At 63.9% G+C, this 20879-nt stretch overlaps 1 protein-coding gene across 1 annotated transcript; it reads right to left on the bottom strand.

Moving 5' to 3' along the window:
* Window positions 1–19570, bottom strand: LOC309642912 (uncharacterized protein; the record flags this gene model as incomplete). Its single annotated transcript, XM_082424975.1, has 10 exons — window positions 1–2225; window positions 3647–3767; window positions 3951–4053; window positions 5373–5430; window positions 6096–6237; window positions 12660–12885; window positions 14917–14980; window positions 15063–15254; window positions 18788–18972; window positions 19400–19570. The coding sequence occupies 10 exons, from the start codon at window positions 19568–19570 to the stop codon at window positions 1001–1003; spliced, it is 2487 nt and encodes an 828-aa protein (XP_082281101.1). The 3' UTR covers window positions 1–1000.
* Window positions 19571–20879: the final 1309 nt, after the last annotated feature.

The following is a 20879-nucleotide window of genomic DNA, read 5'->3' on the forward strand; positions in this document are numbered from 1 at the left end:
GACAATGAAACAGGCGAGTTTATTGCTCGCAGGGGAGGTCAGGCAGGCAGGCAGGACCAGAGCACGGGCTTGCATCAGGGGCCACGGGGGCAGTGCTTTGGGGTCCCTGGGCTGGGCCGGATTGGTCAATTCAAACCAAAAGAGTGGGGTTTTGGTCCACCCTGGGGGTCTCATCTAAGGGGCGCCAGGGGAAGGCAGGCCAGGGAGGGAGGGCGCTGTGGCTCACAGGGCTGCTGGGAAGGCCCCTCGGGAGCCTGCACTGGCCTGTGGCTCTGGGGCTGCTGTCCGCGGCCTGCACTTGCTGATTGCAAGGCTGCCGGCCAAATGAAGTGGCTCCGGGGCCACGATACCACACAGGATCTTAGCTAAGCTCTCGCCAGCACAGCACCTGGCCGCGGGCCGGGGCTCCCCGAGAAGGGCCAGGAACTTCTGCCAGCTGCTCATCTACAGATCGGTAAACTGAGGCCCAGGACAGAGCCCCAGGGCCACTATGCACACCCAATGTCCTGCCCTGGTGCGTAGGGACCTCTGGGGACCCCGGCCAGAGTCCTGCTCCCCTGGGGGCACAGAGCGATGGGAGCCACGCCGCTCAGCCAGGACTCTCAGGTTGCCCGGCTATCCCCACACCCAGAACCAGTTCACGCTCCAAGGCTGCTCTCTCGGGGATGAACAGCGTCAGCAGAAGCGGAACCAGTCTTCAGGGCAGCGCCGGTGGATGGACCGCCCCCTGCTCCAGGGGGCATCGCTGCAGCCCCAAGCACGCCCTCCACCCGAAGGGGAAGGAGAAGCAGAAGCCACCAGGTCTGCAGTTAGGAGCTGGGGCGGAGCTGGAGGGGAGGCCACAGGCAGAAAGGGCGCCCGGTCTGCAGTCAGTCCTGCTCTGGCCTGGCAGGACGCAGGGGCCTGAGGGCCGCCACGCTCGGCACAGGGGACCAAGGGGAGAGGCCTGCATGCACCGGCCAGGGCTCAGCGCAGCCCCGTCCGCAGGGCCCTCCAGCCGTCACACGGGTTTAACCCCGAGCCCCCCGAGTCTGTTCAGCTGCAGAGAGACGAACTGGCAGAAGCACAGGCCCAGCTCCACGTGGCCCGGGGCCCCCGCGGCGTCCTCGCAGTGGGGGCGGTGTGCGTGGGCCAGGCAGCACGTGTAGCTGGGCGAGAACGGCAGCAGGGCCTCCTGGAACAGGGCCTCGCCCTCAGGGGCGCCCAGGAGGGCCCTCCTGCAGTCCCCCAGCAGCACGTACACGAAGCAGGGTCTGTTCCTGGTCTCGCAGCCCGTCAGCGCCGAGTGCGGCGCCAGCAGCAGGCTGGCCTCCCCAGCTCTGCGGACCAGCTCCCGCATCTTCCTCTTGGAAAACCTTCGGAACCAGCACAGGGCGTTAACACTGAAGACCATGAGGACGGGGCAGAAAAATGCATTGGCGGTGATCAGGAGGAACCGCTGAGCTGGGTGGCGTTCCCTGAGCCCTAAAAGCAAGGGGAGGAACAGCGATGCCGAGGAGAGAAGAATCAGGACGATGCCAAGTGTGATCCTGCAGCCCCGGTACCGCAGGCAGGACGCGGGCGACCGAGCTCCGCTCACGGTGCCCACGGCGTGCGTGTGCACCTCGGGGTCCTCCAGCACCTCCTTCAAGGGGTCCGGGACACCCAGGGTGCTGAAGGTGCCCACCTTCCACGAGGGCAGGTTGCCGCAGTTGACGCAGTCCAGGGTCAGCAGGTGTCCCCGCTGTAGAGCGTGGGGGCCGAGCGCAGGGCTGGGGCGCGCCACACAGTGGCTGGGGAGGCACAGGAGCTGCGCCTCCTTCGGGTAGAAGCGGCTGTCCGCAGCCTCCAGGCAGGTCAGGCTGAGGTGCAGCGGGACCCGGCAGGCCCTCCATACAACCGGGATGACCGGCTTCCCCTCCAGGCAGGAGCCCAAGAGGGACAGTAAGCCTCCAGCAGCCACCACCGGCTCTGCACGAAGCCCCGGCTCTGCTGGATGCAGTCTGCCACGTTCTCCAGCGCGTTCCTGCCCGGCGTGAAGTCCCGCTCGTGCAGGCAGACCCTCAGCCCCGCGTGGTCCGCCTCCAAGGGACTGAGGAGCCCGCGGGTCCACGTGGCGTCCACGCCGCTGCAACTCACAAACAGGTGGGACTTCTCGCTTGGCCTCAGTGGGGGGATGGCCAGGGCCACGCCTTCCTCCCTGGGACTGGAACCCATGGGCGCTGCCCCGAATCTGCCCCTGGTCCCTGCAGAGAAAACTGCCCTTAGGCTGAAAGAGACCAAGACAGACAGGCTGACTGTGCAGACAGACTACGGCCGACCATCAATAGAGGTGGAGCCGCAGTCACGACCAGCCGCTACCAGCCCGGGAAGCCGCAAACCACCCAAACCCACCAGGACATGGCCAACGACTGTCACTCTTCCCCCTTCCAACTCGGGACCCACCAGAGAGAGTCGCAACGCTCCCCTAACTAACCTCCAGGACCCAGCCTCCCGGGGCAGCCTGAGCCCCCTTCCCACTAGGAAGCCTCCTACTCCCCGCCCTGCCAAACCCCAGTGACCTGGACCCCACTCCAGCGCGCCCTGGGCAACCAGCCTCTGCTGTGCCCACCCGGGGGTCTCCGGCGACGTCCACAGGACATCTAGCTCCAAAAGGGTTGGGGCTTACAGGGCCACACCTTCTAGTCACCTGTGACTCATGTGTCAGTGGTCATGGGAGGTTGAATGTCTGTGTCCCCTCCCAGACTTCTTGTGTTGAGATCCTAACCCCCAAGGTGATGGTCTAAGGAGGCGGGGCCTTTGGGAAGTGACGAGGTCACCAGGTGGAACCCCCATGATGGGGTCAGTGTCCTTATAAAAAAGACCCCAGAGGGCTCCCCCAGCCCACGTGAGGACCCAGTGTCTAGGAGCCAGCAAGCGGGCCTCAGGGAACCACACCACGCAGCCCCTGGTCTGCGGGGCCGCCAGCCTCTGGAGCGGTGGGACGTGACCGTGTGTTGTGTAAGCACCTCCCGCGGTGTGGTGCGGTGCAGCTGAGTGGACTGGGCCAGGTCCCACCCCACAGCATGCCCAGGAAGGGCGGCCACGCTGTCCAGGGCACTAGACCTCCTCTGCTCTGCACACACCCTCCCATCGAGATGCCGCTGCTCCAATTCAGTGAGCGGAGGACTGAGCTTGAACTGCCCTTACCTGGGTCTGTCTGCTTGTCTCTAAGGGCGCCACCTCCCCAGGACTCAATCGTGGGAGCTTTCGCACGTGCCCACGGCCAGCCGTGGTGACCCCAGCAAGCGGCCCTCCTGCTGGAGCCCTGCAAACCCGCAGGCGCGAGGTGGGTTGTGACCTCCCTGCAGCCGGGGGCCCCCAGCTGAGACCCCTCCCCACCTGGGTGGGCAGGGTGGGGTCACGAGGGCTGGGCCAGCCCTGCAAGGCCCGTGTGGTCTAGCCAGCAGCTCCGGGAAACTGTCTCCCCACTCCCCCTTCCACAGGGACCCCTGACACCGCCTGCCCTGCGGCAGGAAGGCACCACACCTTCCTGGCTAGCAAGCCCTTGTGCCGCGGCCCCTCCTGGAGGTGGCAGCTGAGCGTCAAGGCAGGAGGCTCTGAGGGACACGGTGGGAGAGCCTGGCGCTCAGGGTCGTGTCCCCCGCCCGCCCCCGGGTCCTCTCACCTGCACCCCCAAGTGGGGAAGGGCGCTCCCTCCACAGCATCCAGGCGTCCAGGAGGCGGAGGCCACCGCCGTGCTGCCCTGGGCACCAGCGGTCTGAATATTGCACTCACGCTGCCCGCTCCTCACCCCAGTCCTCCGAGGAGGCCTGGGGGCAGCCGGGGATGCTCCCCCAGACAGAAGGAAGCCTTCAGCCAACACTTCCTGAAGGCATCTCTGCTAAAGCTGACAAACAGCGAGAAAACGAAAGAAGGAAGCAGATGAAGGAAGGAGGGGTTGAGGTGCTGGGCAGAGGCACGGGCTGGACCCGGACGCCTGGGAGGCAGGATGGCCAGGGTGCTCTCGAAATCCGTCTGATGGTGGTGCCAGGTGATCAGGGCGCCCTGGCGGAGCCCCGTGCTTTCCCGGGGCTGGAAGCAGTGACGGGAAGGGCTGGGGTGACCGGTTTCAGGGGGGCAGGCCTGGCGGGGTTCAGGGGTGGGAGGGCACCCTCGCTGCCCTGGGGCTGACTGCCCCTCCGAGGGGAGATCCCAGCTGCTGGGTGACCCTCCCCACACAGCCGCACTCTCCTCCAGTAACTTCCCCGGCCCCTGGGGCCCAGGGCAGCGGGCAGCCGCACCCTCCTGTGGCTTCCAGAAGCCCACCTGGCCCCTTCAGCAGTTCTGCTAAGTAACCCGGGCAGTGGCCATCGCTGTCCCTCGGGGCCCTGCCCCTCGATGACTCCCTCCCACCTGGGGAAGGTGGCCCTCAAAGGCTCCCATCAGGCCCATGTGATCACTTAAAAAATAGCTATTCAACCTCATACCTGATGAAGAAACACACGTTAAATCAGTGTGGTACTTACTCTTTTATTCCCATAAAACCACCAAATCTAGAACTGATGAAGTAGCCCAGTGCTGGTCGGCTGCGGTGGCCAGACCTGTCCCCTCTGATTTGGAACAGAACCGGTACTGTGTTCCAGGAGGCCTGGAGAGAGGGCTCTGCCCTTTGAGGACCAAATTCCGCAGGAGCTGTAACTGCGGCTGACTTGACTGTGCCTGGACTATGGGATCTCGAGGGACATACGTTTCCAGCGTCGTCACCTTTCGAAGGATGAAAACGACTTTCACTACTTGTCCCTCCCTGGGGGTCCTGCTCCGCTCCGCCGACTCAGGTGGACTCTTCCAAAGCAAGGGGGACGGGCCACCTGAGGTGCCTGCGCCCAAGGCGGGGAGGGGTCGGTCTCCTCGTCAGCTGGCTAGCAGGCCGGAAGGAGCAGGGCAGGGGTGGGGACTCAGCCGCTCCGTTACCTGCGCAGAGGGTGGGGTCCCCGGGGCAGAACTCCCAGGCTCCCGGGGCGGGGGCAGTGTCCTTGGCCGGGGCAGTCCTCCAGGAAAGGTTGTGTGGGAGCCCCCTGACGCCCCAACACCCGCAGCTTCGGGGGCACCCAAGCCCCGGGGTCTGGGTGGGTCAATCTGCCAACCAAAGCCCACCTGGCTGCACAGCCCCACCGGGCTCTGGGCTGAAGCACGTGGGAACCCCAGCTTCCTCCACCCCCCCCCCCATACTTCCCCGCTTCCCCAGACCTCCCAGGCCTCTGCCCGGCTTTCACACTCACCAGGTCCACGGGGGTGGGGGTAGGGGTGAAGGATGGAGTGAGGGATGGGGGGTGGGGACGGGGTGAGGAGAGCGAGGCCGGAAGCTGACCACCGCCCCCCCTCGTCTTAACTCTGCTTGGCAGGTCACTGACCTCCGACTTCCAGCTTGGGGCCGGGTGGGTCGGGGGCATGGTCAGAGTATGTTGTAATCTGAAAAGAAACATCCACGCGACAGTTAAGGCCTGTAACAGCGAGGTCACCCTGGGGGCGGCCCCAGGCTTTGGGAGCTTGGGGGCCAGGCCACTTGTCCCTGCCGTCCTTGCCCACCTGGGACTGGCTCTGGATTCCTGGGGGCTCGCCTGGGACTCGGAGCCTCAGCCTGAGCCCAGTGCCCTCAGCCCACTCACAGCGCCCCCCCAGCCCGACCAGCCTCCCACGGTCACCCAGGAAGTGCCCAGTGGTCCTCAGGAGCTTGCCGGCGGGGACTCTGGGCTCCCCCAGTGCCTGCTTTGCCTCCGGCCTTTGGTGGGTTCCCTCGGGGGCCCAGGAGGGGCATCACCTCTGGGCCCCATGATGCAGGGGGTGGGGCTGGAGCTGCTGGGGCCGCCAGGCTCTCCCCAGCTCAGGTGCCCCCACCCCCGTGGCTCATCTTCAACTGCGTTCGTTGAAAACCTGCCTCTCAATAGCTTCAGTGCCATGAATAAAAATTTTGTTTTCTTTTAAAAAACAGCTGCATGTGGGTCTCAGGGCCCATGTCCCACCGGAGACACATCCAACTGCTAATGGCCTTGGAGAGAAGACCCCCTCCCCAACAGTGCAGCAGAAGGTTCCTGGGAGGTGCCTGGAGTGGAAGTAAGGCAAAATTAATCGTGTACTCACGGACAAAACCAGCACCAGGCTCGGTCACAGGAGAAAAGGCCTCCAGGCCCCAGAACTGCCCGCTGAGCTTATCTGCTGGCTGGACCCTCAGCTGCTGGCTGGACTTAGGCCCGGATGGCCACCTCAGGCTCTTTTTCCCTGAGAAGAACAGAAGCGGCTTCAGAGCAGGGGAAAGGACGTGGCCCAGGGGGCCCATCTGCTCTGAATGAAGGGGAGGGTCCAGGGCCGAGTGGGGGCTGGTGGGACACGGGGGCGGGGTGGGGGGGGACATGCACCAGCCCTGTCCCAGTCAGCCCCCTCCTGACAGCCGCACCTGCCTGCCGGCCCACTCCCACCCAGAGGGAGGGCACCGCACTTTCTGCTCCTCCCTGCCTCTGGGGTCCCGGCTCTGGTGCTTTCTTGCTGCAGGACATTAGCAAGCACTGCTCCTCTGGAAGGCCCCTCTCCTCCCAGGCAGCACAGGGGCAGGCAGTTCAGGGCCTGTTGCCCCCCCAGCCAGGCCTAGCTCTGGGCCTCCCAAGAGGACTCCCAGGGCCACCGGCCTTGTGCACCCTGACCCCTGTGCCACCCCTTTGGGGCCACAGCCTCTCCCAGCCGGGCAGGTGGACAGGCCCGGTGCCCAGCTGTGGACTGCTTCTCAGCAAGGCTCAGGGCTGCAGGTGAGACAAGCTGGGACCTGGGACCGTTTGCAGCAGTGCTGCAGTGCTTGCACCTGGACACACGTCTCCTGGAGCAACAAAATACAAAGAAACTGCGTGGGACTGAAAAGAACTGCGTGCATGGCAGTTGGGACAAATTCTGGACAAAAGATACAGAGACCACAAAAACACAACTGCCACTTTTGAAGAGCCTGGAGCAAAAGTGGGGAGTCGGGAGCAAAAGCTGAGTACTGCACATGCCCCCTGCACACACCACCACCTAAGGGGTGGGCAAACCACCTAAGCCACACCTCTGGCCCGACCCCCTGGACACACTCCTACCCTCCCCCCACATAAGGAGCTCGCCCCCTCTCTTCCCCGCCCCGCCAGGGAGTGAGCAAGCAAGGGGGCCTGTTGTTTGTCCTCACTCCCCCTTGCTGCAGCAGGGGCTCCAATACAGCCTTGCCTGAATTTCTTTTTTTTTTAATTATCTCTATTTTTGTTTAACTGATTTATTTTATTTATTTATTTTTGGGTGCATTGAGTCTTCGTTGCTGCGCTCAGGCTTTCTCTAGTTGTGGCGAGCAGGGGTTACTCTTCGTTGCGGTGCGTGGGCTTCTCATTACTGTGGCTTCTCTTGTCGCAGAGCACGGGCTCTAGGTGTGCGGGCTTCAGTAGTTGTGGCTCGCGGGCTGTAGAGCGCAGGCTCAGTAGTTGTGGCGCACGGGCTTAGTTGCTCTGCGGCATGTGGGATTTTCCCGGACCAGGGCTCGAACCCGTGTCCCCTGCATTGGCAGGCAGATTCTTAACCACTGTTCCAGAATTAGATCATTGTAATGGCTGCATAATTTTGTGAATACAATGAAAACCACTAAAGTGTATACTTTAAAACGGAAGATTTTGTGGTATGTGTATTATATCTCCATTTAAAAAACCGAGATGGCATATGGGCAAGATAGAGTTAAAGGAAGCTCACTGGTAACCAGAGCACTCAAAACACAGCAACGGGGCCTGCAAGCTCTGGACTCGCTTGGACGGCCCCAGTGGCAGTTCCACGTGACCACGGCTGTGACAAGATGCTGACCATGCAGGGAGGAACTGCTTCCTGCCGGAGCCTGGCGCGCTGCTGCCCTATGGGGCTTGGCGTGTTTCCTTAGAGCAGAGCCCAGAGGGCTCCCGCCTCAACCGGGCTGGGGTTGTATTCTGCTCTTACCCCACCCCCTCGACGTGGAAAAACAGGGAGTGGCCAACACCCCTGTCCCCTCTCCTGCTCCGTCCCGTCCTCGCGCCCTGCTTGACCACACCCCCTGAGGCGGGCCTTTGCTCTCCTGGGACGTGGGAGGGCTGCCCCCCTCTTTCCCTCGCATCAAGGCTGGACTGGATGACCTCGGCCCGCTGCTGTCTGAGCCTCTGAACGGTGTCTGGACAGCCACGGGTGCTGCCTGGGGGGAGCGGGGCCTGCTGGCCTGCGGGGTCCCCAGATCTGCTCTCCCCGAGCTCCCTTGGCCCCTTACCCTCCAAGCCCCTCAGTCCCAGCGCTCTGGCCACACCAAGCCTTTGTCCCCTCTGCCAGTCACGCTTTCCCTCTTTGCTTCCAGACCTCAGGTGGCGCCTCTGAGTGAGGCCCCCACGGAGTCGCACCCCTCCCCAGCAGCCCCCAGCACAGGCGCTGCGTCTGGGCTCACTGGCCCCACCTGGCAGGGCTCCATGAGGTGGACATGGCGGGCATCTCTGTGTCCGGGCTGCCAAGCAGCAGACGTATTTGGGGAGGGAGGGAGAACCGAGCTCCACACGTGACTCCACACGTAACTCCACACGTGACTCCACACGTGACTCCACACGTGACGGGCCCCTCTGCCACGGGTCAGCTGTGTCCACACCTGGACCACGCCCACCCCCAGGTGCAGCTCCAGGCTCAGGGATCGCCCCCGGCCAGGGCCTGCCCCACGACCCCAGAAGGGGTCCTGGGCTTCAAAGGCCTCGAGGTGGGACGGCAGGAGAGCCCTGGGCCCTGCGAAGCCCACGCCCGGCGAGGGCAGGTGGAGAGGGGCCCCTGACCAGGGGCGGAGATGGTGCTGCGGGCCCGGCTCCCTGCTGACATGTGCCTGGAGCACAGAGAGCCTCGCGCAGGCCGGGCCCCTCCCAGACCCCAGAGGCAGGGAAGGCCCCCAACTCCACACAGCAGGCTGCAGGGGGGCACGTGCCCCCCCAGGAGGAGTCCTACCTCCCACGTGCCAGACCCTGAGAGCCCTCGCTGCGGGCGGGCAGGCGGGCAGGCACTCACATCCTCTCTGTTTTCAAGGCCACAGCAGGACGCTGGCCCAGCCCCTCACCCATCTGGCATTTCCTGTTGGGCAGCCAGTGGCCAGTCCTCACGGTGTCAGCTTTCTACCAAGTCGGTGCACTGAGGTCCTTTGGCACCTCGGGCGGGTGACAGGGCAGGAACACCACAGGTCAAGGTGGAGTCTGGATGCCAGAGACAAAGGGCTAAGGCCTCGGTAGCCCTGTCTGGACCGAGCTGCTGGGGGCCGCAGCTCCTCTTGGGCAGAGCAGTTCCACAGAGGTGTCCACTGCAGACAGACTGAGAGCCCAGCCGGTCAGTGCCCTCTGTGAGGCCCAGTGGTCCTGCCTTCCCCGACGCCAGCCACAGGGGACACAGCCACTTCCTACGCAGCTGAACTCAGCCTGGGGCAGCACCCCCTTCCTCGGGACAGCACTCCTCAGGGACAGCCCCCCCAGGGACAGCACCCCCTCAGGGACAGCACCCCCCAGGGACAGTCCCCCCCAGGGACAGCACCCCCTCAGGGACAGCCCCCCTAGGGACAGCCCCCCCCAGGGACAGCCCCACTCAGGGACAGCCCCCCCCAGGGACAGCACCCTCACGGACAGCCTCCTCAACTCCTCAACCACCCTGCAGAGTTCCACCACACCAGGCCACTGCCTTGCACCCCAGCCCATGTTTGGTCTTACCCCCACCATGTACCTCACTCTAAAGGTTGGGGCGACTCTGAAGTCTGGGGAAGCTGGGCCCTATCCGCACTCTGGCTCGGCTGGCCGGCCGTGTCCCCACAGCTCAGTGTCCCCAGAAGGGGGGGAGACCCCCGACTCCTGACCTGCAGCAAGACTGAGACCCCTCCAGCCGCATGCCCGCCGTCCCGGCGAGAAAGGGACTGAGCGCGGTGGCCCCTGGGCAGCCCAGAGCCGGAGGACCAGCCTGATACAGGCTGCAGCCCCCAGCAGCAGGGTGCGTGGCCTTCCGACGGGAGCAGGATTTGCAGGGGCGCGTGTCTGTGCACAGACAGGGCTGACCCCGAGCCTGGGGTGGACCCCGAGAGTCCAGCCACGCTGTGCTGCTGGCACCCAGCACTGTAAACCTTGCGGCCTTTGTAACGTTATTAATGTAACAGGCTACTGCCACAGATACTTTAAATAGATGTGCAGTAAATTGACTCTCACTTGAGCGAACGTGGACATTACAGGGTTGTCCACGTGGGCCGGTTGAGGCTGCGTCTACGGGGACATCTGGTAGCACCGGAGTGACCACTGGGCGTTGGCGTGATGCCTCCACCCCCCCAGGCAGGCTCTGCTAGGCAGGCGTCGCTGCACCCACAGCCCCTCCCAGCAGGCTCTGGAGCCTGGGAGGCTCCCCTAAAACACCATGTCCAGTCTCTGAGCAGGGAAGGTCTCAGGGCCGGGGCAAGACACCACAGGGCCCCCAGCCCAGCCCTTCCAGGCGCCACTGCCAGCAGAGCCCCCAGCGGGGGAGGGACCTGACCCAGGACCCCAGGAGCCCCTGAGCCCTCCCCGTCTGAGGTCAGGAGGCCTCAGTGATGGTCTGCTGCACTCCAGACCCTGGGCCTGGTGGGAGCAGGCCGGGCCTGGTCACAAAGCCCCCCCAACTGCTGCCCGGCCCTAACCTGGGGGAGGGGAGACTCCGTGGAAGGAAGGGCCTCATGGGGCGGGTCAGCGGCAGGGGCATGGTGAGAAGCAGCCAGGGGTGGCCAGGCAGCTGCCATGTGGCCCCTGAGGGAGGACAGAAGAGGGGTGGCGGGGTTGGCCCCCCACCGTACCCATGAGCACCCATGGAGACAGCTGTCAGCCGCCCACCAGCCCAGTGACCACCACAGCGGGCTGGGAGGGCACGGGGCGCGCAGGGGCTCGAAGCAGGCCACCCCAAAATACGCCAAGGTGGCACATTGACTCTTTTGAATTAAAGTTACTTGAGAAACAGTCAGTAGGCAAAGGGCATTCTGACCCTCCTTTGTCTCCCTGAAAGCAGGAAACAAACTCCCATGAGAAACATCCCCACAGGCAGGGGGATGGAGGGCATTCTCTGGGCCGGAGACGGGGAACTCAAGGCCGAGTTGCTGTATAATCAAACTTTGTTACTTCTTCATTAATTTGCCACCCCAAGCAAAAATCCCTTTGTTTTGTCAAATCTTCACAAAGAATTGATTCTTTGTCTAAAAAGATATATAAACAGTCTGTTTTGATCACAGACTTAGGTCCATATGGAACCTCGCATGTACAAAATCAAATTTGTTTTTCTCCTGTTTATCTGCCTTATGCCTATTTGATTATTAGACCAGCCAAAAGAACCTAGAAGGGTAGAGGAACGTTTCTCTCCCCCAACAGGAGGCAGTGCCCGGGCAGCTGCCGAACACAACACCTCCAAGAGAGGCTGGGGCGGGGGTGTCCCTGGGGACGGGCACCTGCGTCCTCTACCCCGTGGCTTCCCCGGGGGTCTGGACAGGGAGCAGGCACCCCAAGCCCAGCCTGCTCTGGGCGCCCTCTGCCTACAACAAATTCAACAAATCTGTTCACCAACAGATGTTCACGGAGCACTTTCCAGATCCATTCATAGGACTCCCGCTGAGCACATGAATGTCCCCTGTGGCAGGGAGGTGGGGAAAAGGAGAGGCATCATTCTACCAGTGGTCTTAAGGGCTGGGCAGGACGGGTGTGGCCACCAGGGCTGGTGGTCCGGGGAGACCTCTCTGGGAAGGGAACACGGGGCAGGCTGTGCCCATGACAGGGCCCAGGAGGTACTGTGAGGGCTGTAGGGGGAAAGGGGAGCCCCTGGTTCTGGGTGTGGGCTTGGCATGTGAGGCAGGGGTGGTCCTGCTTCCCAGGGGTGCTGCCACGGAGGTGGGGGAGCCGGGAACCTGAGAACCACAGTCCCACGGGGCAAGCACCCGTGGGGGGCAAGGGTGACGGTCAGCACTCGGCCTGGCCACGGCTGTCCCGCACCTTCATCTGGTCAGCCTGAGGTTCACCCACCGAGGCCCGTGGCCAGGTAATGTCTCTGCATTCACGGTCCCAGATTTAGAAGAAGGCCCTCCTGGTCCGGTGCCTGGGACCCCTCACAAGGCAGAGGCTGCCACGAGACCCGAGGGCCACATCCTGAGGGGCACCTTCTGGGGGTCCTGTGTGGGGGCCACCAGGCTGAGCGCTCCTACCTACCCTGCACTGCAGGCTCCTCGGGCTCTGGGAGCTGCAGGTGTGCGGGCGGCTCTGTGTGTATCTGTGCGTGTGTGTCTCTGCGTGCACGAGGGTGCGTGGTGTGTGTGGAGGGGAAGCCCTGCCCAAGGCGCCTTCCCAGTGACCTGAAATGGTGTCTGTGACGCTCGGCTGAAGGAGAGGGAGAGGAAGGAGCAAGGCCCGGCGGGGGGTGGGACAGGAGGTGGGAGACGGTGCTCCTGCAGGAGGGGACCGAGGCTTGTGTGTGGGCACCATGGCAGGCGCCAGGCCCGGGGAGGGGGCTCCACTCCGCAGGGCACCTCAGGAGCCCCCCGCCCCCTGCTCAGCTCAGGGAGAGAAGAAGCAGGGGTAGCTTGGCCCGGGGTTCAGAGGCTGCAGGGAGGAGAGCAGGAAAGTGGGCCGGGGCAGGGCAGGGAGGGATTCCGACTGGCCTGGGGGCACCCTCATTCTTTGAGCTGACAACAGGCGGCCATCTCCTGGGCCGGGAGCAGACGCGCTCCCTGCGGAATTCTGGTGGGCTATAGGCCTGGGGCCCGGACCCCACCCAGTACTGCCTGCACAGCTGGTCCCGGGTGCCACCCCCGCAGGGCCACACAGCCTGGATGTGCTCCTGGGCAAGGGACCTGGCCAGCAAGGACAGCGTCCCCTGTGCCTGTCTGTGGCCGCCCTGCCCAGGGGAAGGGGAGCAAGGTGGCGGGTGAGGATGGGACCTCACTAGGCTGAGGCCTGAGTTCGAGCAGCCAACTCTACCATCCTCTTCTCACAGCCACACCTGTTAAGTCCTGCCCCACACCTGGGCGCCTCCAGGGACAGCCAGACCAGGCCTGCAGCCATCTCTGCCGACGGCAGTTCCCACCCCTCCCCTACCTTGAGCCACCAGCCGGCTCCTGTGACAAGCAGGACCCTTGCTTCCTGAGGCCTCAGGGCAGCAGGACCCCTCAGGGTCACCTCCCATGTTGACCCATCTCCTCCCTGCAGGGAAGCCAAACTTCCAGAGTGTGAACAAATACATTTATCTTTACATGCAACCTTCGCAGGTGTGGGGTGTAGGGGAATCCAGGGAACCCTCTAAAACACCTTTGCAATATCCTGTGTATCTAAAACTACCCCCCAAACAAACGTTTTGTATAAACATCACACTTCGCAGTTTACCAACAAACCAGTGCCATGTTTTGTCTGATACAGGAAACTCAGGGGATGCACTTCGGACAAGTGGCCGCTGGGCTTGCACCTGCCTTGTGAACCGCCCACTCAGGCCTCGACCCGGGCCAGGAGGTGTCCAGCCCCGGGACAGTGGCGCCCGACCTCCAAGAGCCCCTGGGAACTAACCCCCAACCCCACACCCCAGGCCTTAAAACCCCGTATGCAGTCTGGGGCTGGGGGGAGGCGGGGCGCGACCTGGGGAGGCGTGGCCTGGGACTGGGGGCGTGGCCTGCGCTGGGGGCAGGGCCCCAAAGGGTTCTTCTCCAGAGTCATTTCCTGCTTCCCAAGGGCCACAGACGAGTCGGTCCCTCCCAGGGCTGCATTCCAGGGCCTGGCCACACCCGGCAGAAAACCCACAGGTGTTTGTTCAATGAATGAATGAGTGAATAAATGAAGTGATTTTACACCACACATTCTGCGCCCCTGCATGAAGAGCTGATCTGTTCCAGGTGGAGAACAGACTTCCCAGGAACACGCCCAAACAGCAGGTGCCCCCCTCCAAGTCCCCACCCCCCATGTCTGCTGGCCAGGCCCTCACCCCTGAGGGCAGATCTGGGGCTGGGGGGAACAGGAGCTGAACCCCAAGGACACTGCCCCCCAGCTCCAGCCACCAGCTCGAGCTCCCAGGGGCAGGACCTATGGGGTCCTTCACACCCACCCGCTCCAGGTAGGCCCAGCACAATCTCTGAGGCCTGAGGTCCCATCCAGGACGACTGGGGTGGGGGGCTTGGCGGCACTGTGCCCTAAATTCGCCGAATTTTCTCTCCTTCCCCGCCTCATTCTTTCAAAAAACACTAAAAACAAACAGGAGGACCAGAGTCCTGGGAGAGTCCCTGGTCACCTTGGGGCCCCAGGCCGGCTGGCCACGCAAGGGCTGGCAGAGGCAAGCTGGGCCCCGCCCCCACGCGCTGGCCCAGAGAGGCGGGGCGGGGTTCCCCCCACCCCCCGAGAGCGTAGGCCCCGCCCCCCGCGGCCACGGCCCCGCCCCCACGCGCCGGCTGCCCCGCTGGTTTTAATAAAGTTGAAAAGGAAAGGATGAAAAGGAGCTGAAACCTAGCGGCCGGACGGCAGCCCCGCGCGCGGGGTGGGAGCGCTCAGGGCGCCGCGACGCCGGCGGGGGCTTCAAAGGAGCAATTACCCCGGGCTGGCGGCGGGAGGCCGGGGAGGGGGAGGCGGGGAGGGGGGAGGAGAGGCCGGAGGCGGGGAGGACGGAGCCCCCCAGACGCTGCGCGGCGAGATGGGGAGGGGCACAGAGCGTGGCGGGGAGGCCAGCGGGACGTCTGGGGAGGGGGCGGGGAAGGGGGAGCGGGCCGGAGGACTGGGGGCCCGGCGCCCTCCACCCGGGACTGCCCGGCCTCCCCACGGAAGCGCGCGGGCGGGGCGCGCTGAGTGGCGCGGCCTTTGTGCGGGCGCTGCGAGCGCGACCCGCCCCGAGCCCGCTCCGCGGTGACGTCTCAAAGAGCCTTTGACGGGAGCCCCTGGCAGGAGGGCTCACCTGCAGAGACGCTCTATAGCGCCTTTGAAAGCGCTGCAGCTGCCGGGGGCTGTCGGCCGGGCACCTAGGGGGACAAAGAATGGCGGACCGGGCCCTTTGAATGGGAGGCCACTGAGAAACAGCAGGCATGTGCCAAGCCCGCAGACTGGGAAACAAAGTGCTCTTCATCGGTGACTCCGTGTTGATGGGGACCCTTACTCAGCCTCGGCACCCTCATGTGCATGACAAAGGGGCCGCGGGCCGCGAGGCCGACTGTCCCTGAGGGCGGCGCGCACTCGAGTGTGGCTGGTCCGACCCGGCCCCTGCGGCGCTTCTCCGGCCCCGACTCCTGGGCGCTTCTGCGGGAAGCCGGGGGTTGTGGCTCCAGCCCTCCCTTGGGAAACTTGCCACCGACCGGTCCCCTGCCCGGTGCCCGCCCTGGGGTCAGCACCCCGGTGTTTGCCGAAGCCAGAACTGCCTGTTCCGGAGTCATGTAGGAGAATTTGAGGCGGGGGTGCCCTCGTGGCCACAGCATTCCTGAGTCAGGGAGCCTAGTTTTCTTCGGCCGCTGTAGGAGCCAGGGACGAGCCGCCAAACCCAGAGGCCAGAGGGCAGAACTCTGGCTGGTCTGCAGCCTGGGGATCCGAGAGGGGCCTCCGCTCACAGCCTCCTCCTCCGGCAGCCTTACAGACTCAGAGGCTCAGGACCTTCGAGGACCTCCTCTGTCTCACGACAGCTCGGCGCCGGGTCCCTCCAGCCCCCATCTGGTGGAGGAGGAGCAGGACTGGCTTGGGGGGCCCTCTGGGGAGAGGCAGGGCGGTGAAAATGCTCCTCACCGAAGCACCCTCACTGGGGATGCGAGGGAGCGCCCTGGGGAGGGGCACGTGCTCACCACCCCCCCCCGGGGACCTGGGAACCAGCCTCAGAGGGCTGCCTGCGCCTGGCTCCGCCCCTCCTGGGCCGGTGGGCGCTCTTCAGAGTCCTGCGGCCGTGGTGGTGCGGAGGGCGTGGCTGCCTGCCTACCAGGGCTCAGCCCACCTCACAGCCAAGAACCTGGGAAGCATGATCCTTCCTTGGGTCTTGTGTGGGCACAGGCTGCTCAGCCCTGACCTGGCAGGGTGAGGAGGGCATGCTCGTCTTGGGGGACCGAGGGTCACATGGCAGCAAGGGCCTGGGCCCTAGGAGCCTTCAGGCCTGGGACACCCCTCAGCTTTGCCTCAGCCCATTTTGAGCCCCGCTGAGGGTCCTGCTGCGGCTCCAGACCCCCAGCAAGTCTCCCAACCCCTCAGAGCACAGGGAACCCTCAGCCCTGCACGGCTCCCCGGCGACCTGGGCTCCTCGCCACCGGCTCTGGGTTGGATGAGCGCCTCCAGGATTTCACACGTGCCCCAGAGAAGGTCCAGTGCAGGGCTGAGGGGTGACAGCTTAATAGGGGCACACAGAATGGGAACCCCGCTCAGGCTTAGCAACCAAGGGAGTAAAGAACTATCCAGGTGCTAGTTCTGGTTAAGGCCCAGTCCTCGGTCGGCCCGACACACAGAGGCCCCGTGACAGCCGGGCACAAGCTGCATGCAGGTCACACGTGTGAGTCGGGGTCCGAGACCAGGATGGCCGCCGGGCGCCTGCGCCACCCCGGGGAAGGTGCTGCCCTTCATGGCAGCGAGGCAGCAGTGAGCTTCCCCCACGGTGAGCCTGTCACCCGTCCCATCTGGAGTCTGGGAGCACCGCGGTGTGCCGACCCTCATTCCACCCTGACTGAAGCCCAGGGCCTAGACGCCCTCCTGCAGAGCCCGGCAGTCAGACCCACTGCCCAGGTGTCCACTCAGCTGCTGAGTCTTAAAGGAGCTTTCAGACCAGGATGAAATTAGATACTCGATTGTTAATTACCCTCTATAGGTTGTTTCCAAACATAACAAGCCTCGGGCCATGAATGGTCCACAAATGCACACAGGTCACACCGCCAGCCCTCTCTGATCAAGAGGAGGAATTCCACTGGCTCCCGTCAGGCCCTCATTGCCTGCCCACCCGCCTCCTGACTGCAGCTGCCCACCCACCCTGCTGGAGGAAGCTGTTAGGCGGGAATAGAGAGCTGCTGTAGCCCCTCTGATCGGAGCCTCTGAAGCTCCATGCCTGACCCTGCCCCCCACCACCACGTTTAGAACAAAACCCAGAGTCTCAACCACAGGTTTGATGACCCGAGGTCCTCTTTCCCTCCCCCGCAGTGCAGGCTCTCGGCCTCGCCTCTGTCCCCACAGTGCTCCTGGCCTTAGAGTCTCCTCTCAGATTTCACTCTGGGTTTCCTTGACCAGGCCACCTAATCGTCCCTCTCCTGTGTCATGTGGCATCGTGGCTGTAGGGCTGTAAGAGGATGCATTAAGAGAGCCCTGTGTGAGGAGATATGGGAACGTGTGTATATGTGTAGCTGATTCACTTTGTTATAAAGCAGAAACTAACACACCATTGTGAAGCAATTATACTTCAATAAAGATGTTTAAAAAAAAAAAAGAGTGCCCTGTGTGACCTCCCGGCCCTTCGCTGCCCCTTATTCCCTCCGTCTCCCTGGAGAGGTCCAGGAGCTGCCCAGTGGCCACTGGAGGGTGGACAGGGCCCAAATGGTCTGAGGCCCCCGTTCCCCTTGACCGGGCACAGCTGGGCAGTGGGGGGCGTGCTGGGGGATGCCCTTTCTGGGGCTGGCCCCTTTGGTCCTCACCACAAGTTGGCCTCCAACTTGGCCATTGTCAGGAATGGAGGCCATCAGCTCAGAGAAGACTTCCCAAGGCACGTACTTCCCGAGGCAGGGTCCATGTTCAGTGGGAACAAAACGCCAGAGCACCCTTTAAGGTCCCCAGTAGCTCCCATCCAAGGTGCTGGGGAGGCCCCAGCTCTGGTTTACTTTGGCCTTGGACCCGGACCGGGCTAGCTGACTCTGCCTTCTGTGCGTGGCCTCGCCCAGGCCGAGGGGAGGCCACAGAGAGGCAGGCGAGGCCGGCACCTCCGCCTTTCAGCTTCTCACCTGTGCACGCAGGTCCTGGACACAGACCCCGAGGGGAGGGTCTCAGGGCCGGAGGGGGCCAGTCCCCTGGCCTGTCCCCAGGACCAGGATCTGCTGAGGCCACTGTGTGTGGCCTTCCTCCTGCCCGCAGGGATCTGAAGCAGGATTAGGTGGGATTACAACCCCCAGAAGCCTCCCGCAGAGGCTCAGAGGATGAGCGGCCCACCCGTCCTGTTTGGGAGTGGTCCCTGCTGCACGGGGGTTGGGGAGGGCGGAGGGCACTTTGGCAGGACCCCCACTTCAGTGGACAGCCAGGGGCACCCTCCCACCTCAAGGCCCCGGGCAGCTGGAGTGGGCCCCATCGGCCCTGAAGGCCCAGGACAGGACGGCCCCCCTTCCCTCCCCTGAGCAGCAGATCTCAGTAGCCCCTGCTTCTCCCTAAGGCCACCTGCTGCCCTCTGTTGCTGGCGACCTGCCCTTCCCCGGTGCCTCTGTGCCTGGCTGACCGGAGGGGCTGCAAGGGCAGTGGGCAGGGGCTTTGATGACCATGACTGAAGGAATTCTTTGTAAGTTTGCTTCGGTTTATGTGGGAGAGACCGAACAGGAAACTGAGGCCCAGAGAGGTTAAGATACCAGGTCAGTGGCACGGCCCTTCAGCAGAGCCAAGACTAGAACCGGGCATGCGACTCCCAGTGCCCCTTCACCTCCCCTGACCCCCCCTTCCCACCCCCTCCAAGACCCACCTGTAACTGGCACTCAGTACACGCCCCTTGTCCTCTGCCGTGGGTCAGCTCTGAGTGCCAGGAGCATGGGGTGACTGGAGACGGCGCAGCACGGGGCCTGCAGGGTGGAGCTCAGGGTGGGTGGGGGTCTGAGATGTGGGCACCGTCTCCAACTCACGCCCACAGGCCTTGGCAGCTAGAACATTCCACCTGCCCCAAGTGCGAGGGGCTCAGCGGGCAGGTGGGTGGGTGGGCAGCTCCGAGCAGGGGCCCCCAGGCACCGCCCCCAACTCCAGGCTTCTTGCCGCCTGTGATGACACTCTGATACTGCTTGTTACTGGGGACAAAGGAGAACTTCCCTTGCTGTGGAGGGAGACGGAAACAGAAAACCTCTTACGGAAAGGAAAGGTACCCAAGTTAAGGCTGCTCTGGTTTTGAAACCACCGCGTTTTGAAAGTCCACGTGCGAGCACCAAGGAGAATTCAACAAGGAGACCTCTCAGTTCTGGGCTGAGGGGTTTCTTTTCTCCCCATTTTGAGGGGTTGCACTCTGGTCCGCGTGTCTCACTACACAGGCCCACCCTGCTGACACCGGAGTGGCGGGAGGCCGGGGAGGGGGAGGCGGGGGAGCCCCTCAACACCGCTCACTGCCCTGAGACAGCCCCTCCCCCGGGATTTGCAGGCCTTCCTCAAACCACTTCCAGCTTCTCTGGGCTTCTGGAAACCACGAATGAGGTTCTGGAATCAGGGTCTCGGCTCTGAATTCCAGGCCCAAGTAGAAAATGACCCACAGGTCCTCGACCCTCGTGAAGATCCGAGTCGACTGCTCTTGGTGGCCCGTCTGTGACGTGGCCCAGCGTCCGGTCGCCCTGCAGCAGAGGGAGGGGTACCCCCTGAGCACAGCCCGCCACCCACCAGGGCTCAGCCCGGCCCCCTGAGGCCTGCAGCCCCACCCGCGTCATGAGGATGGACTGCGTTCCAGAACACGGTCTTTCAAGGCGTCCACAGAAGCTGGCCTTCAACAACCTCATAAAGATCTAACGCCGAACACTGGGTCAGCCTGAAAGATGGGAGAAAACGTCACAAAATGTCAGGCGCTCTCGGCAGGCTCAGAAATCGGTTGCACGTTCATGACCCTGCATCTCAGAGATGATTCAGACCTTCCCTGCCGTCCCCCCGGCACGCCCCCCGCGCCTGGGACATTCAGCCGTGAATGCGGAGTTGGCCAAGAGACAGGCAAGGTCGAGCGTGATCCCTGGGGGCCTCTCGGGCAGGGCTGGCCCTGCTGCCCTCCTCTGGAAGGGGTGGGGGAGGGGTGGTGTCCCGAGCCCACCACGTCGTCCTCCTGGCGTGGCGCCCGATGTGGGGAGGGGTCTGGTACTCGGTCCGAAAGCGGGGGGGGGGCTCTGGAAATTGGGGGAGGCAGGAGAAAGGCGTCTGCTGTTTTGTTCGTTTTTCAAGCCTTCTCATTCCTGGTGTCCCCGGCTGTATTCAGAGCCCCTCTGAGGCCTGGGCTGCTTGGGGTCTTCTCGGGAGGAGGCCCAGACCCGGCCCGTGGCCTCTGCCGGGATGCACTGGGCCCTCCTGACAAAGGAAATCAGTTGTGGGTTCTCCCAGCAACTAAGTTGACTCCGCCACCCCTGAAGCGATTTTCACAGCCGGGGAGGTGCAACTGTGTTTTCCAGCTCATTAACCCGCAGTGGCGATGGCACAAAGCGCGGTGGCGATGGCACAAAGCACATCGGCTGCACAGAGCAGAGCACGGCAGCCGGAGGATTCCACAGGTCCCTGCCGCCTGGAGACTGGAGACCAGGCCGCCCGTTGTCCCCAAAATGCCCCACCTGTTTATTCAGTCCCTTAGAACACTCCTCCGCCTGGGGAGAGCCCTGCCTGGCTGGACGGTGCCAGGCCGTGATTAAAGGGGCCTGGCCAGGCGTTCAGAGGGGGGCCGCGCTCTGGGCCGTAGGGCCAGGCAGGGAGAAGGCCTTTGGGAGGGGAGCACGTGGCCCAGCTGAACAGGACCCTCTCTAACTTCCCGGGGGAGGGGCCGGGCCCAGGAGGATCCCTGTGTCTCGCCCTAGGATGGGGTTCGGGTTGGCGGCCTTCCCCACCCAGGCGACAAGCCGGCGTCCCTCACCGGCACTTTGGTCCACAGTGCCCACGGCTCGTGAGAGGCCCCTTCCACAGCGGGACGCCTCATGGGGGGAAGAGCAAAAGGCTGCCGAGGGTGGGCCTGGGCAGCCCCCACCCGCCCGCATCACTCCATCCCCA

This window comes from Balaenoptera physalus, assembly GCF_965194825.1.
Source record: "Balaenoptera physalus genome assembly, chromosome: 14".
Classification (NCBI taxonomy): Eukaryota; Metazoa; Chordata; class Mammalia; order Artiodactyla; family Balaenopteridae; genus Balaenoptera; species Balaenoptera physalus.